The sequence below is a fragment of the Acinonyx jubatus genome, chromosome D4, assembly GCF_027475565.1.
Source record: "Acinonyx jubatus isolate Ajub_Pintada_27869175 chromosome D4, VMU_Ajub_asm_v1.0, whole genome shotgun sequence".
Taxonomy (NCBI): domain Eukaryota; kingdom Metazoa; phylum Chordata; class Mammalia; order Carnivora; family Felidae; genus Acinonyx; species Acinonyx jubatus.
The window spans coordinates 12,266,967-12,278,972 of NC_069391.1; the positions used below are offsets into that span (position 1 = coordinate 12,266,967).

The following is a 12,006-nucleotide window of genomic DNA, read 5'->3' on the forward strand; positions in this document are numbered from 1 at the left end:
TTCACGGTGGCCTCAAGTGCAAGTCCCTTTTGATTGCTTCTGTTTTTCAGGCAAAATAAGAATCAAGGTGGTAAACTGAGCCAGGAGAGAGGAGAGAGTGTTGCATATTTTGGGAAAGAGATGTGAATTTCTTCTCTTAATGAGTGGGAGGGTAACCTGCCCAGGGAAACAAGGATCTTTGAAGCACTGAGGATTACAGCCTTCAATTTAAAGTGAATTTTGAAGGACAAAGGACAGTCCATGGATAAAGAAGATCCCTGCTTCAGGGAGATGTCAAGAAAATTAAAAGCAAAGCATCCATCTAGCATTCATTTAACAGATATTTACAGGGAATGGGCCATGCAGAGGCTCTGTTGCTGGGTGCTGGCTTGTCACTTAAAGCAAATCACAAGCATCCTCCAGTTGGTTAATTGTTCACACCGATCTGATTAAGGTAAGATTATTCACTCTGCAAACAAAAATACAAACAAACAAACAAACAAACAAACAAAAAACCATAGGATGTCCATGGGATGGTTTTTCCTAAATTTGGGGAGGGGAGTTCTCAGTCTTGATAGTCTAAACAAACAGCTTCTCGGAAAAATGGGCCTGTATAATAAATTTGCAGACAATTTCAGGTGGTTGTAGAACTGCAAGTTGAGAATCTCTCTGTCAAATTAAGAGCCCTATTTTAGAGTGTATTGTTTTAGGATGTTTTGAAGGATTCAATTTGCACAAAGCTTTCTACTTTATGGTTGTGTACTGGACACCTTAATAAGGACTCAGAAATTGAAATCATTTTAGGTTTTAAAAAAAGTTGCAAAAGTAGCATAGAGTTCTCCTATATTCTTCACCAAGAATCCTCAAAGATTAACATCTTAACCATAGTACAATTATTAAAACTGTTCATACACTACTATCGTTAATAGACCTTATTCCGTTAGTTGTCCCGTTCGTGTCCTTTTTTCTGTTCTAGAATCCAGTTCAGGAATTCACATAGCTTTGTCAAGGACCGGGCTTTTTTTTTTATTTTGGGGCAAATTAACGTCTGAGTCTGTCATAAGAGTCGCGATGTTATTAAGAACCAATGAAAAACACATATAAAATGATTTCAGAAACTTCAAAGATAACTAAACAAACTTTTCTTACTACTCAGAATTGGGTATATGCAGTGTATCTTTTCATTTAAAGTAAAACAAAGCAAATTGAAATGTATTATTGTCGTCGAGGTGTTTTGTCCCAAAGGAGGACCCGTAGCCGTTCCTTCAACCACCAGAGGAGGCTTTTCCTAATTGGGCAGCGTGTCTGCCCGACCGCAGGAAGGCCGCCTCATTGGTCCGCGCAGTCGGGACTCCGGCGGCTTTTCTCTTAGTGCTCAAGGCGCCGACCCACTTCTCTTCGTTCACCCGAGCGCTCCCTTCCTTCGAAGTCGCTGAAGCTGCCAGCCCGAAGGCGTCCAGACTGACCTAGGCCGGGTAACTGCACTGAGGTCAGTCGGGAAGAAGCGGCGGGCATGGAATACGTGTGGGAGGTGATGGAATGCCGGTGCTCGGTGATGTCTGTGATCCCCCTCGACCCCCAGGCCTCTGCAGCTTCTCTGCCTGCCTCCTCCTCTGGCCCCACCTCCACCAGGCTCCCCCAAAGGTTCCGCGCGCCCCTCCACCGCCCTTCCGCTGGCTCCGCCCCCCCCGCCCCTCCACGAGCCCGCCTCCTCCGAGAGCCCTTCCGCTTTTTCCAGCCCAGCCCCACTCCGCCCTGGCCCCGCCTTCCTCGCGCCCTTCTCTGGCCCCGCCTCCTCCGGGAACCTCTCCACTGGCCCGCCCTGGCCCCATCCTCCTCAGAGGCCCCGCCCTTACCTAGCACACCGCTACCTGGTCTCTCTGCTGGTCTTGCACCGCCTGAGTCGCCAGCCTCTTTAAGTTTGGTTCTGTTTCCCCGAAACCCCCACCCCTCCCCGTACCTGCACGTTTCTCTCAGTAAACCCTGCCTCTTGTGCACCTTCTCTGTCCTTCTACTGCGGTCTCTCATTCCCGTCCGATCCAAGCTGTGTCCTCAAGTGCTTAGTGAATTGTGCGGAGGCCTTGTGCTAGGCCTTGGAGGTCCCTGCTTTCAAGGCCCCCTGCCGGGTGGGAGAGCCACTTTGTAACGGAGTTTAACAGTCCGGGTGATAAGTCTTTACTGAAGGAATCCTAGTATTTCGATACTTAGAGGACTAGAGTTGTCACCCTCCCTGCTGGAAAGGCAAGCTGGCCTGTGAGGGGCTAAGCTGCACCTCTCTCTCCAAATGCCCCTGGCTTCTTCTGATGCAGGCTCTTGGTTCTAACCATTGTCCTTTAAACTCTTGGGAATTAGTAAAATCTTATCACGGGCCCTTCTTTTAACCAGAGTTGGTAGGGCTTTCAGAGCCCATCCATCCACTGGGGATGTTGAGGGCAAGAGACAGATCAGTGATTGGCTTAGACAGTGACTCAGCATCATGCTCTTGATGCTGCTGTTTGGAGGTTTTCCTGAGGATTCTTACCCAACTTTCAATGACCCAGCACAGCAGTCTTAGTTGGTAGAAAAACCTAAAAGCATGTGTAGATTAAACCTCCAATCAGTAAGCAGATTTCTCCTAGCTAACACAGTACAGGATATGGTTTACAGAAGACAGTGACTCACATCTTCAGTCTCTTGGAGTCAAGCATCCTAGGGTTTGATCCCAGCTCCACCGTTTGCTGTGAAGTTTGGCAAAGAAGCTTCCCTTATCTGGGCTTTAGTTTTACCTTCTACAAAAAGAGCACAATTATGGTATGGATTTGTTGAGGTCCTGCTTATGAAAAAAGTCAATGTTAGGGTCCTGTAAATAGCAGGATCTCAGCATAAGTGAGCCCCTAGTCATCCGATTCATGTCTGTCTGGGTCACGTCAGCAAAGAGCCTGATACATTGCCTCTCTCAGGAGCCATGACAACCCTGGATGATAAGCTGCTGGGGGAGAAGCTCCAGTACTATTACAGCAGCAGTGAGGATGAGGACAGCGACCACGAGGACAAGGACAGAGGCAGTGGCGCCCTGGCCGGCAGTTCGATGCCTGCAGATGCAGAGTTGGCAGGGGAAGGCATCTCAGTCAACACAGGTACTGGAAATCCCTGAGCTCAGGGAACAGGTTTAAAAAAATGTCCATTAAATAGGTATCAGTCAGAAGTCTCCTGATCATTGCTGTCTAATTCCAGTCCCACTTCCAGAGATAACCTTTTGTGGGCATTTCCCTGGGTGTGCTCTGGCCATCTCAGTGCACAGTGCAGACTTCTGTGCACAGCATGCACAGACCGATCACACACAGTAAACACAGACTTGCTTTTGAATCCGGCTTCTCAAATTAATAGTTGTTTGATGTCACTTAAGTCATAGGTATGCATATATTGGTATAAATGTATACCAATATATACCAATTCTAGTATAAATTCCTAGAAATGGCATATTTATACTTTTACATTTTAATATTTCCAAATTGCTGTCAGTGGAAGTGGCACTGGTTTATCTATAACCAGCAATGTGTTTTTTCCCCAGACACTTGCCCTCCTACTGTGTTACCAGAATTTGTGATCTTCGCCATCCTCAATGGATGACAAATGGTAACTCACTGAAGTTTTATTTCCTACCTTTTCAAGAGGGACACCGAACCTCTTTTATAACTTAAAACAATTTTTTTTAAATGTTAATTCATTTATGAGAGAGGGCGGGGCAGAGAGACACACACACACACAGAATCCAAAGCAGGCTCCAGACTCTGAGCTATCAGCACAGAGCCTGACGCAGGGCTTGAACTTAAGAACTATGAGATCATGACCTGAGCTGAAGTCGGAGGCTTAACCTACTGAGCCACCCAGGCGCCCCATCTTTTATAACTTTAAGAGTGAGTTTCCTGTCCTTTGCTCATTCTTAAAATTTGGTGATTGGTCTTTTTCTTTTTAGGGAGCTTTGTTTTAAGGAAACTAATCTGTGGTATGAGCTGTAAATATTTCTACCAATTTGTGGTTTGTCTTTTGACTTTGTGTTCTTTTCTGGGCAGAAAATTTTTATTTTTATGTACCTGAAGGCATTATTTTATAGTTTCTTAATTTAGTTTCTTACCGAAAAGGTCTTTTTTCTCTCCAGGATTATAAAAAGTTCTCCCATGCCTTTTTAAAATACTTTTATGATTTTTTTATACTTAAATATTGATTAATCTGGAATTCATTTTGGTGCAAGGTATGTGGCAGGGCTTCACGTTAGTATTTTTCATATTTTACCCACTATTTCAACACCATTTATTGAATTAGCTGTCTTTTCTCCATTGCTTTGAAATGTCAGTCTTATCATGTATTGAATTTCTGTTTATATTTTTATCTTTAGCTATACTTTGTAGTTTCTTTCATTGATTTGTTTTTTACTGTGCTACATCACACTGTTTTTAATTACTGTGTTACATGTTTAGTATATGGTGGGGCTGGTTGACCTTCAGTACTCTTCTGTGCCATCATTTTCCCCCAATTTTTTTTTTTTTAAGTAGGCTCTACCTTCAACATGGGATAGAGTTCCTAAGACTGGGTACTGCGTGCTGTACTGACTGAACCAGCCAGGCACCCCTCAACTTTTGCTTTCTTATTTTTCCAAAGCAAATTTAGGAACGTGCACACATGGGAATACATTAAATATATAAATTAATTTAGGGGTTGTTGGCACCCTTGTGATGTTGGGTCTTCCTAGTCAGGAATATGGTATTGCTTTTCCATTTAACCAGGTCTTTCTTAGTGTTTCTTGGTAGCATTTTAAAGTTTTTCTCACATAGATTTTTATATTTTTTTCTGCAGTAACAAATAGCCTCCAAATCTCAGTGGCTCGTGAGAGTGAAGGTGTATTTCTCAAATGTGTTACTTGCTGCTGGTGTGGGTCAGCAGCCCTCCTTTTGCTTCATATGTCCTGTCATTCTAGGGAAGGGTTGAAAGAGCAGCCCCTGACCGGGACATGCCTTTTCATGACCAGGTATAGCGAGCAAGAGAGGGCTGTTGGAAACGTAATGGCTCATAAATCTTTTGCTCAGAATCCATTGGCCAAAGCACATCACGTGGCCAAACCCAACATCAGTGGGCTGGGGATGCATGTACTCATCCCATAAGAGGTCCTACAAGTTACATGGCAAGGGGCAGGGAGGCTTGGGGGTAACTTGAATAACAGAACAACCTGCCACAATCTTGTTATAAAAATCCAGGTAATACAGAATGTATTAAGGTAGAAAGAAAAAAATAGAAGTTCTGTTTCACAAGTCCTCTTGGAGCCTACTAGCTAGAGACAGCTTCTGTTAACGGTTGGCTTATTCTTCTTTAGTCCTTTTTCTACGAACATACAAATGTATGTGCACATATACGAATACCTGTAAATATTTGTACATACACAGGCAATTCCTTTTCTAAAAATTGGATGATCGTACCATGACATTGTTCTGCATTTTGCTCTTTATTTTTTTTTTTGACCTAATGTATTTGAACATCTTTTACGGCAAGAAAACCTATAGCTACCTCATTCTTTCTACGAGTTGCCTCATTTTCCTTTGAGTAGATAAGTCATAACTTATTTAGTGCACCTCCTAATATCGGGTCTTTAGCTCAGCCCCTTAATTATCGCAAGCCACGCTGCAGTGGACGTCACTACGTGGACCATGCTGCCCCGCGTGAGCGTTACCGTGCAGTCGGTGGGGCAAGCGTTAGACAGATGTGAGCTGGTCCGTAATTCTCTGCCTGCTCTTCTTGGTCACCTCCATGTTCACCATCGACCCAGGTCCAAAAGGGGTGATAAATGACTGGCGCCGCTTCAAACAGTTGGAGACTGAGCAAAGGGAGGAGCAGTGCCGGGAAATGGAACGGCTGATCAAGAAGCTGTCAATGACCTGCAGGTCCCATCTGGACGAAGAGGAGGAGCAACGCCAACAGAAGGAGCTCCAGGAGAAGATCAGTGGGAAGGTAATTAGCAGACCCCCGGGCCTCTCCGAGAAACGCTCCTGGCTGTTGCAACTGGGGTCAGTGATCCAAGAGGTGCAGGTGTTTGATTTGGCCTCCACAGAGCTGTGTAGTGTCAGGGGAAGTAGAGTCATGTCCTAACTCGGACACACTGGGGTTTGAACCTCAGCTCTGCTACTGGAGACGGTGGGGGTGTGTCTTCTGTTCTGAATCTGGTTTGTCAGGGGTCCGGTGAGGTCAGTCCCTCTACCTCACAGTGCTCTCTGGGTACAAAGGCCCCCGCAGTGCCTGGCCCATTCAAAGTGCTTTATGGAAGTCTTACCTTGGGCCAGAAATAACCCTCTGAAGTTCGTGGTTTTATCCCTGTTTTACAGATGATGAAACCGATGCTTTGAGAGGAGAGGGGACTTGGCTCAGGGCATCTAACTAGTAAATGCTCATAAGCACTGGGATTCTCACCCAGGTTTTTTTTTGCTCTTTCCATGGTGCTGCTCTGTTTCACCTGAAGCCTATTCATGAGAATTTACTCTTAACAAGGCAACACAGTAGAAGCAAATGGACACTCTGGAAGATACTTGGAAATAGGCCCCTGACCCTCTGTTACTTGCCCTGTATCAAAAGGACCTTTTATTTCCCCTTCCACCTGCCCTCTGAACATGGGTGAATGTCAAGGAGTGCCTGAGATCATTTGGCTGTAGCCCAAAGCAGCTCTTGGCTGGGAATGCCAGCCAGGATCAGGGAGCAGATAAGAGGATTAAATGAGGAGTCATTTGCCTGGAGCAGGAGGAGGATTTCAGGGCATTAGACTTTCTGACCATAATGGCTCAGAGGCACTCTGGTGGGCCGAGGTAGATGGGAAAGCTGGGAGCAGGGGGCTGGGAAGAAGGACGGTGCTGTGCTGGCCGTGACGCAGAAATGTCCATCCTGCTCTACTCTGGTCCCCGGCCTCCACCGTCTGATTGGTGCCGGACTGGGCAGAGGTAGGCTTTGTTCCGGGTGTGGGGATGTCTTGCCGCACCAGGCCCAGAGAAGGAAGACAACTTTTGTGTCTCGAGCTGGCGGCAGGGCTGTGTGCCCACTGCTCACAGTGCTTCCTTATGCTGAGATTAGAGCAGATAAAGCAACACATGACCGCATGGGGCGGTTGAGAGCAGCCCTGTCCCTGTCCTCCTGGGTTGTGTACCGCAGAGCAGAGCTGGAAACCAGCTCAGTGCCAGAAAAGGGGAAGTCAAGCAAAATATGGCACAGTACGCGTCATTCTATAAAAAATAATTGAGAAGCAGGGGGAAATATTTGTGATGTAATAATGCCAAGTGGCAAGAGCAGGTTATAGCTTAATTGGTACATTCACAACTGCTGTTAAAAAAGCAAAAATGATGTCAGCATGTGCCTGGTAATAAAAAGCAAAATACGGTATTAGAGAGTGTGACTGTGTGTTTTTTGTATGTATGTGTGTGTGTGGGGAGGGTGCAGAGCAAGAATTACGAGTGTTCTTAAATTTTTGAAATTCCTTAGTATCGTGTTGTCTTTTCAACAAAAATGAAACAGTAGATAAAATAATCTATTGTCGAGACTGAGCAAAAGAAACAAGTTCATGAAGTGATATTAATTGATGTCTGTTTGGAGGGAGAGACATTATAATACAGTAGCTGAAAGACTATATATATATATGTATTAATTTATTTATTTGTTTTTGAGAGAGAGGGAGAGGGAGAGGGAGAGGGAGAGAGAGAGAGAGAGAGAGAGAGAGAGAATCCTAAGCAGGCTCCATGCTGTCAGCACAGAGCCCCATGTGGAGCTCCAACCCATGAACTGTGAGATCGTGACCTGAGCCAAAACCAAAAGTCAGACACTTAACCAACTGAGCCACCCAGGAGCCCCAAAAGACTAGATTTTTTAAAAATCCAGTTTGAATTCTGGGCTTGTACCTACGTGAACTGGTGCAGATAATCTCAAGTCTTTGAATCTCAATTGTAAGATGGGGGCAATTGAAATCACCTCCCAGTGGGGTTATCGTAAGAATTCGTGAGCTTTAATGCATACAGAGCACTTAGCATGGTACTGAGCTCACGTAACATAAGCATGTGGTACATGTTAACTATTTTTTTTGAAGTTTATTTATTTATTTTGAGAGGGAGAAAGAGAGCACGTGTGCAAGTCAAGGAGGGAGAGAGAGGGAGGGAGAGAGAATCCCAAGCAGGCTCCGCACTGTCCCCACAGAGGCCAATGGGGGGCTCGAACTCACAAACCATGAGACCGCGACCTGAGTCGAGGTCAGTTGCTCAACCACCCGAACCACCCACGTGTCCCGGTACATGTTAACTATTATCACAGAGTTCAGTTTGTGTTTCTTCTGCTCACCTGCTGGTCGTCCTGCAGATGACTCTGAAGGAGTTTGCCATGATGAATGAGGACCGAGATGACGAGGAGTTTCTACAGCAGTACCGGAAGCAGAGGATGGAAGAGATGCGGCAGCAGCTTCACAAGGGGCCCCAGTTCAAGCAGGTGTTTGAGATCCCCAGTGGAGAAGGGTTTTTAGAGATGATCGATAAAGAACAGAAAAGCACCCTCATCATGGTCCATATTTATGAGGACGGCATTCCGGGGACTGAAGCCATGAACGGCTGCATGATTTGCCTTGCTGCTGAGTACCCAGCTGTCAAATTCTGCCGGGTGAAGAGCTCAGTTATTGGGGCCAGCAGTCGCTTCACCAGGAATGCCCTTCCGGCCCTGCTGATCTACAAGGGGGGTGAGTTGATTGGCAATTTTGTTCGTGTCACTGACCAGCTGGGGGAAGATTTCTTTGCTGTGGACCTCGAAGCTTTTCTACAGGAATTTGGATTGCTCCCAGAAAAAGAAGTCTTGGTGCTCACGTCTGTGTGTAACTCTGCCACCTGTCACAGTGAGGACAGTGATTTGGAAATAGATTGAACTGATAGTCTAGCTGCATAGATTTCTCCTTGTTTGGGCTGGAAGATACATGTCTGTGGATTTGTTTTTGTTCCTTCCTGTGTTGTGTGGCTTTCCAGCTGTTCTTTGTAGTCCCTTTTATTATATGTAAAGTCAAGAAATTCTTAGATTAAACTGGAATGCTAAATCACCTTGTGGCTAGCAGTACAAAGTGACTTCAAACTGTATAAACAGGAAACCAGGCTTTTGAACTGTTTACTTAAGATTCTCTAGCATGACATCTCTGTTATTGTTTCTAGTCAATATTTACATAACATCCTAAAGACAGTGTCCTGGAAATTGTCTTCAGATGATCTCAGAGGTCTCTGCCAGGCCTGGGAATATAATTCTATAGTTAGTGTGTTATTTGCAACATAAATAGTGTGTCCCCTTCATCAGTGATTATAAATTGTATTTACTTGTAATCAGATGTTCTCTACCGGGGTCTTGTTTAAAGGTTCCAGACAATGATGTTTGCCCCATCAAGAGGGGTGACCTTTGCTGTGGGAGCCAGTGTCCTGCTGAAACGTTACTAAGTCTTAAATAGGAGGAAGGATTGAGGCTGACTGTGCTCCTGATGCAGGAAGGCCAGCTTGATTTAAAAACATCAGAGCTGGGTTGGAGCTGGGAAGCCTTTTGAAATTGGAGGATCTTTGGATAAGATCCTCTTGCTAATTTCTTTGTGTCTCTCTCTCTCTCTCTCTCTCTCTCTCTCTCTCATTTAACAATGTGACTTTTTTGTTTAATGTAGCTTTTAAAAAAAATTTTTTTTTTTTTTGCATATTTGAAAAGTAATATTCAACAGAGGAAAATTTGCCACAATACAAAGTGAAAATAAGAAAGTTAGAATAATGTCCCATCCAACCATCTAGGGTAAAACACTATTAATATTTTGGCATATTTCCTTCCAACGTATTTTCTTTGTATACATAGACATTTTGCTTGTTTGTTTTTAAACAAAACAATGGGATCATTCTGAACATACTGTTTTATAGTATGGTCAGCTAATATGTATCAAAATTTTTTTCATGTTATTACTAGTCTACCACATTTTAAAAATGGCTCTTGATATTCCATTGTGTAGATGTGCTGTGATTTGCTTCGTGGTTGTCTCTTGAAAAACAGCAAAGACTTTTTACTACAGAAGTAGTAGGTGTCCATTGTAGAAAATGTGATAAAAATTGTTAAGCTAAAAAGAGCTTTTACGAGTCCTATAATTTCCGCCAACCAAAAATGATTCCCGTTATCATTTTCACAGGAATCTTTCTAGGCTTTTTTTTTTTCTATTTGTATTTGTATTTATAATAATGATTGTCATTTGAATGTTTTCCTCCTCTTTTTTTTTTTTTTTTGCTTAAAACGGTGTACATTCTAAGGTCAGGGAAAATGTAATCTGGAATGAAAAGATTAGCTTTAGAATTCAGTTTTGCTTTTCCTGGTTATTCAGGAATTGACTAACTAGAAGGGTCTCACAAATATCTGTTGTAGTTAATCAGTAAGAAGAAAGTGCATGGTTTTTCTGATTTAAAAAACTCATTGTAGACAGTGTAGAAGAAGCAGAGATAACTGTTGTCAATGTTCTTGTTTATTTCCTTCAGTCCTTTTTCACTATTTTTAGTAACATTGAGAGCTTATTGGATTTAGTTCCGTGTTCTATTTTATTAATATGATGCCGTAAATAATTTGACATGTTATAAAAATTCTAAATAAATACTTTTTAATGCCTTCATAATATTCCATCATTTGTATATGCCATGATTTATTTAGCCAGTTCCTTAATATTGGGTATTTAGATTCCCAGTTTTTCACTAAAATACTCAGCATTTTTGCATTTTGAGCCATATTTTGGATAGTTCTCTTAGTATAGATTTCTGGAAGAGGAATTCTTGGATGAAGGGACAGGAGCATTTGTAAAATAGTTTTTAGAAACTATCTCTCGTTCCAATCAGAAATGAAAATATGCACTCACAGAACCTTAACTTTGCCTTTCAAGAACAGAGATTCCAAAATAAAATGGACATGGAATGGGAAAATCCTTGAGTATTAATCTCTTACTCAGATGTAGTGTAAGCAGCATGGGCTTGGGAGTCCAGAAAGATTTGGGTTCAAATCCTGTCAGCTCCTGGTGAGGTACCCAGCCTTCTTGAAGCTCTGTTTCCTCACCTCTGCAGTGTCAATACTTACCTCACCTGTTCTGTGAAGTGGTTCCCGGCATGTGGTCCCAGAGCTGGGCATCAGCTTCACTGGGAACCCTGTGTGAGATGCAGACTTTGCCTGCCCTCCAGGTGATTCTGAGGCTTGTTCAAGCGTGGGAATCACTGATGTATGGATCAAGGTGAGTGACAGCAGCTATCACCAAACGGCTTACTTATTTGGGTAAGGGAGAGAAGGAGTTGAAAGCGGACGCTCAGCTCTCTTCCTCTTTATGTGATTCTCCTTTTTAGTCATGGAATTGAGGAAAGGAAAGAAACTGCTACTTGTCTATCCTAAGCTATGTCCCCGTGGTATTCCAGATTTCATTTTTCCTCCAGAACAAGAGTCCCGTGAAGGCACAGACTTTGTCTTCCTCCCTGTGCGTGGCATCATTACTGTTCACTCCAGGGATGATAGGTTGACGTTTACTAGCTTTGTGGCCAAGATGCTGAACCCCTCTGCACCTCAGTTTCTTCATTTGTGAAATGAGAATAAGTAACATGAATCAATCCATATAAAATATTTAGAACACAGCCTTCAAATATGTGTTTCTATCATCCCCAGTGTCCACTACTGTGTCTGACACTTGGTAATGATCAATAAACGTTCAATAATGAACGTATGGGCCCACTGAATACCGGCCGCCTTTCAAGGTAGGAAATAAATAGTAACTTTCAGACATGAAGAAACCAAGACTTAGCAGGGTTAAGGGACTACACAGGGCTTGTGGGCAGGGCAGGATTTAAAATCAGGTCTATGTACTTCAGAAATTTTCACCGTTTCCAGGATGTCATGTTACTCTGGGTGGAGAAAGCAAATGATCGAGGGACAATAAAATCGGTCAATTTAAAAAAGAAAAAATGGAGGAAGTAAGTTTAAAAAAATTTAAAAAGAAAATAGTTGGAGGAA

The 12,006-nt window shown here is 43.4% G+C and overlaps 1 protein-coding gene across 3 annotated transcripts; it reads left to right on the plus strand.

Moving 5' to 3' along the window:
* Window positions 1-1,266: 1,266 nt before the first annotated feature.
* On the plus strand, window positions 1,267-10,641 carry PDCL (phosducin like). 3 transcript variants are annotated; one of them, XM_053204659.1, is made up of 4 exons: window positions 1,267-1,468; window positions 2,890-3,095; window positions 5,777-5,958; window positions 8,335-10,641. In XM_053204659.1, exons 2-4 carry the CDS (start codon window positions 2,924-2,926, stop codon window positions 8,884-8,886), a joined length of 906 nt encoding a protein of 301 aa, XP_053060634.1. In that variant the 5' UTR covers window positions 1,267-1,468; window positions 2,890-2,923; the 3' UTR covers window positions 8,887-10,641. The 3 variants fall into 3 exon arrangements, with proteins under 3 accessions (XP_053060634.1, XP_026890842.1, XP_014943903.2); XM_027035041.2 differs by having other exon boundaries at window positions 1,268-1,510; window positions 2,919-3,095; XM_015088417.3 differs by having other exon boundaries at window positions 1,269-1,468; window positions 2,919-3,095.
* Window positions 10,642-12,006: the final 1,365 nt, after the last annotated feature.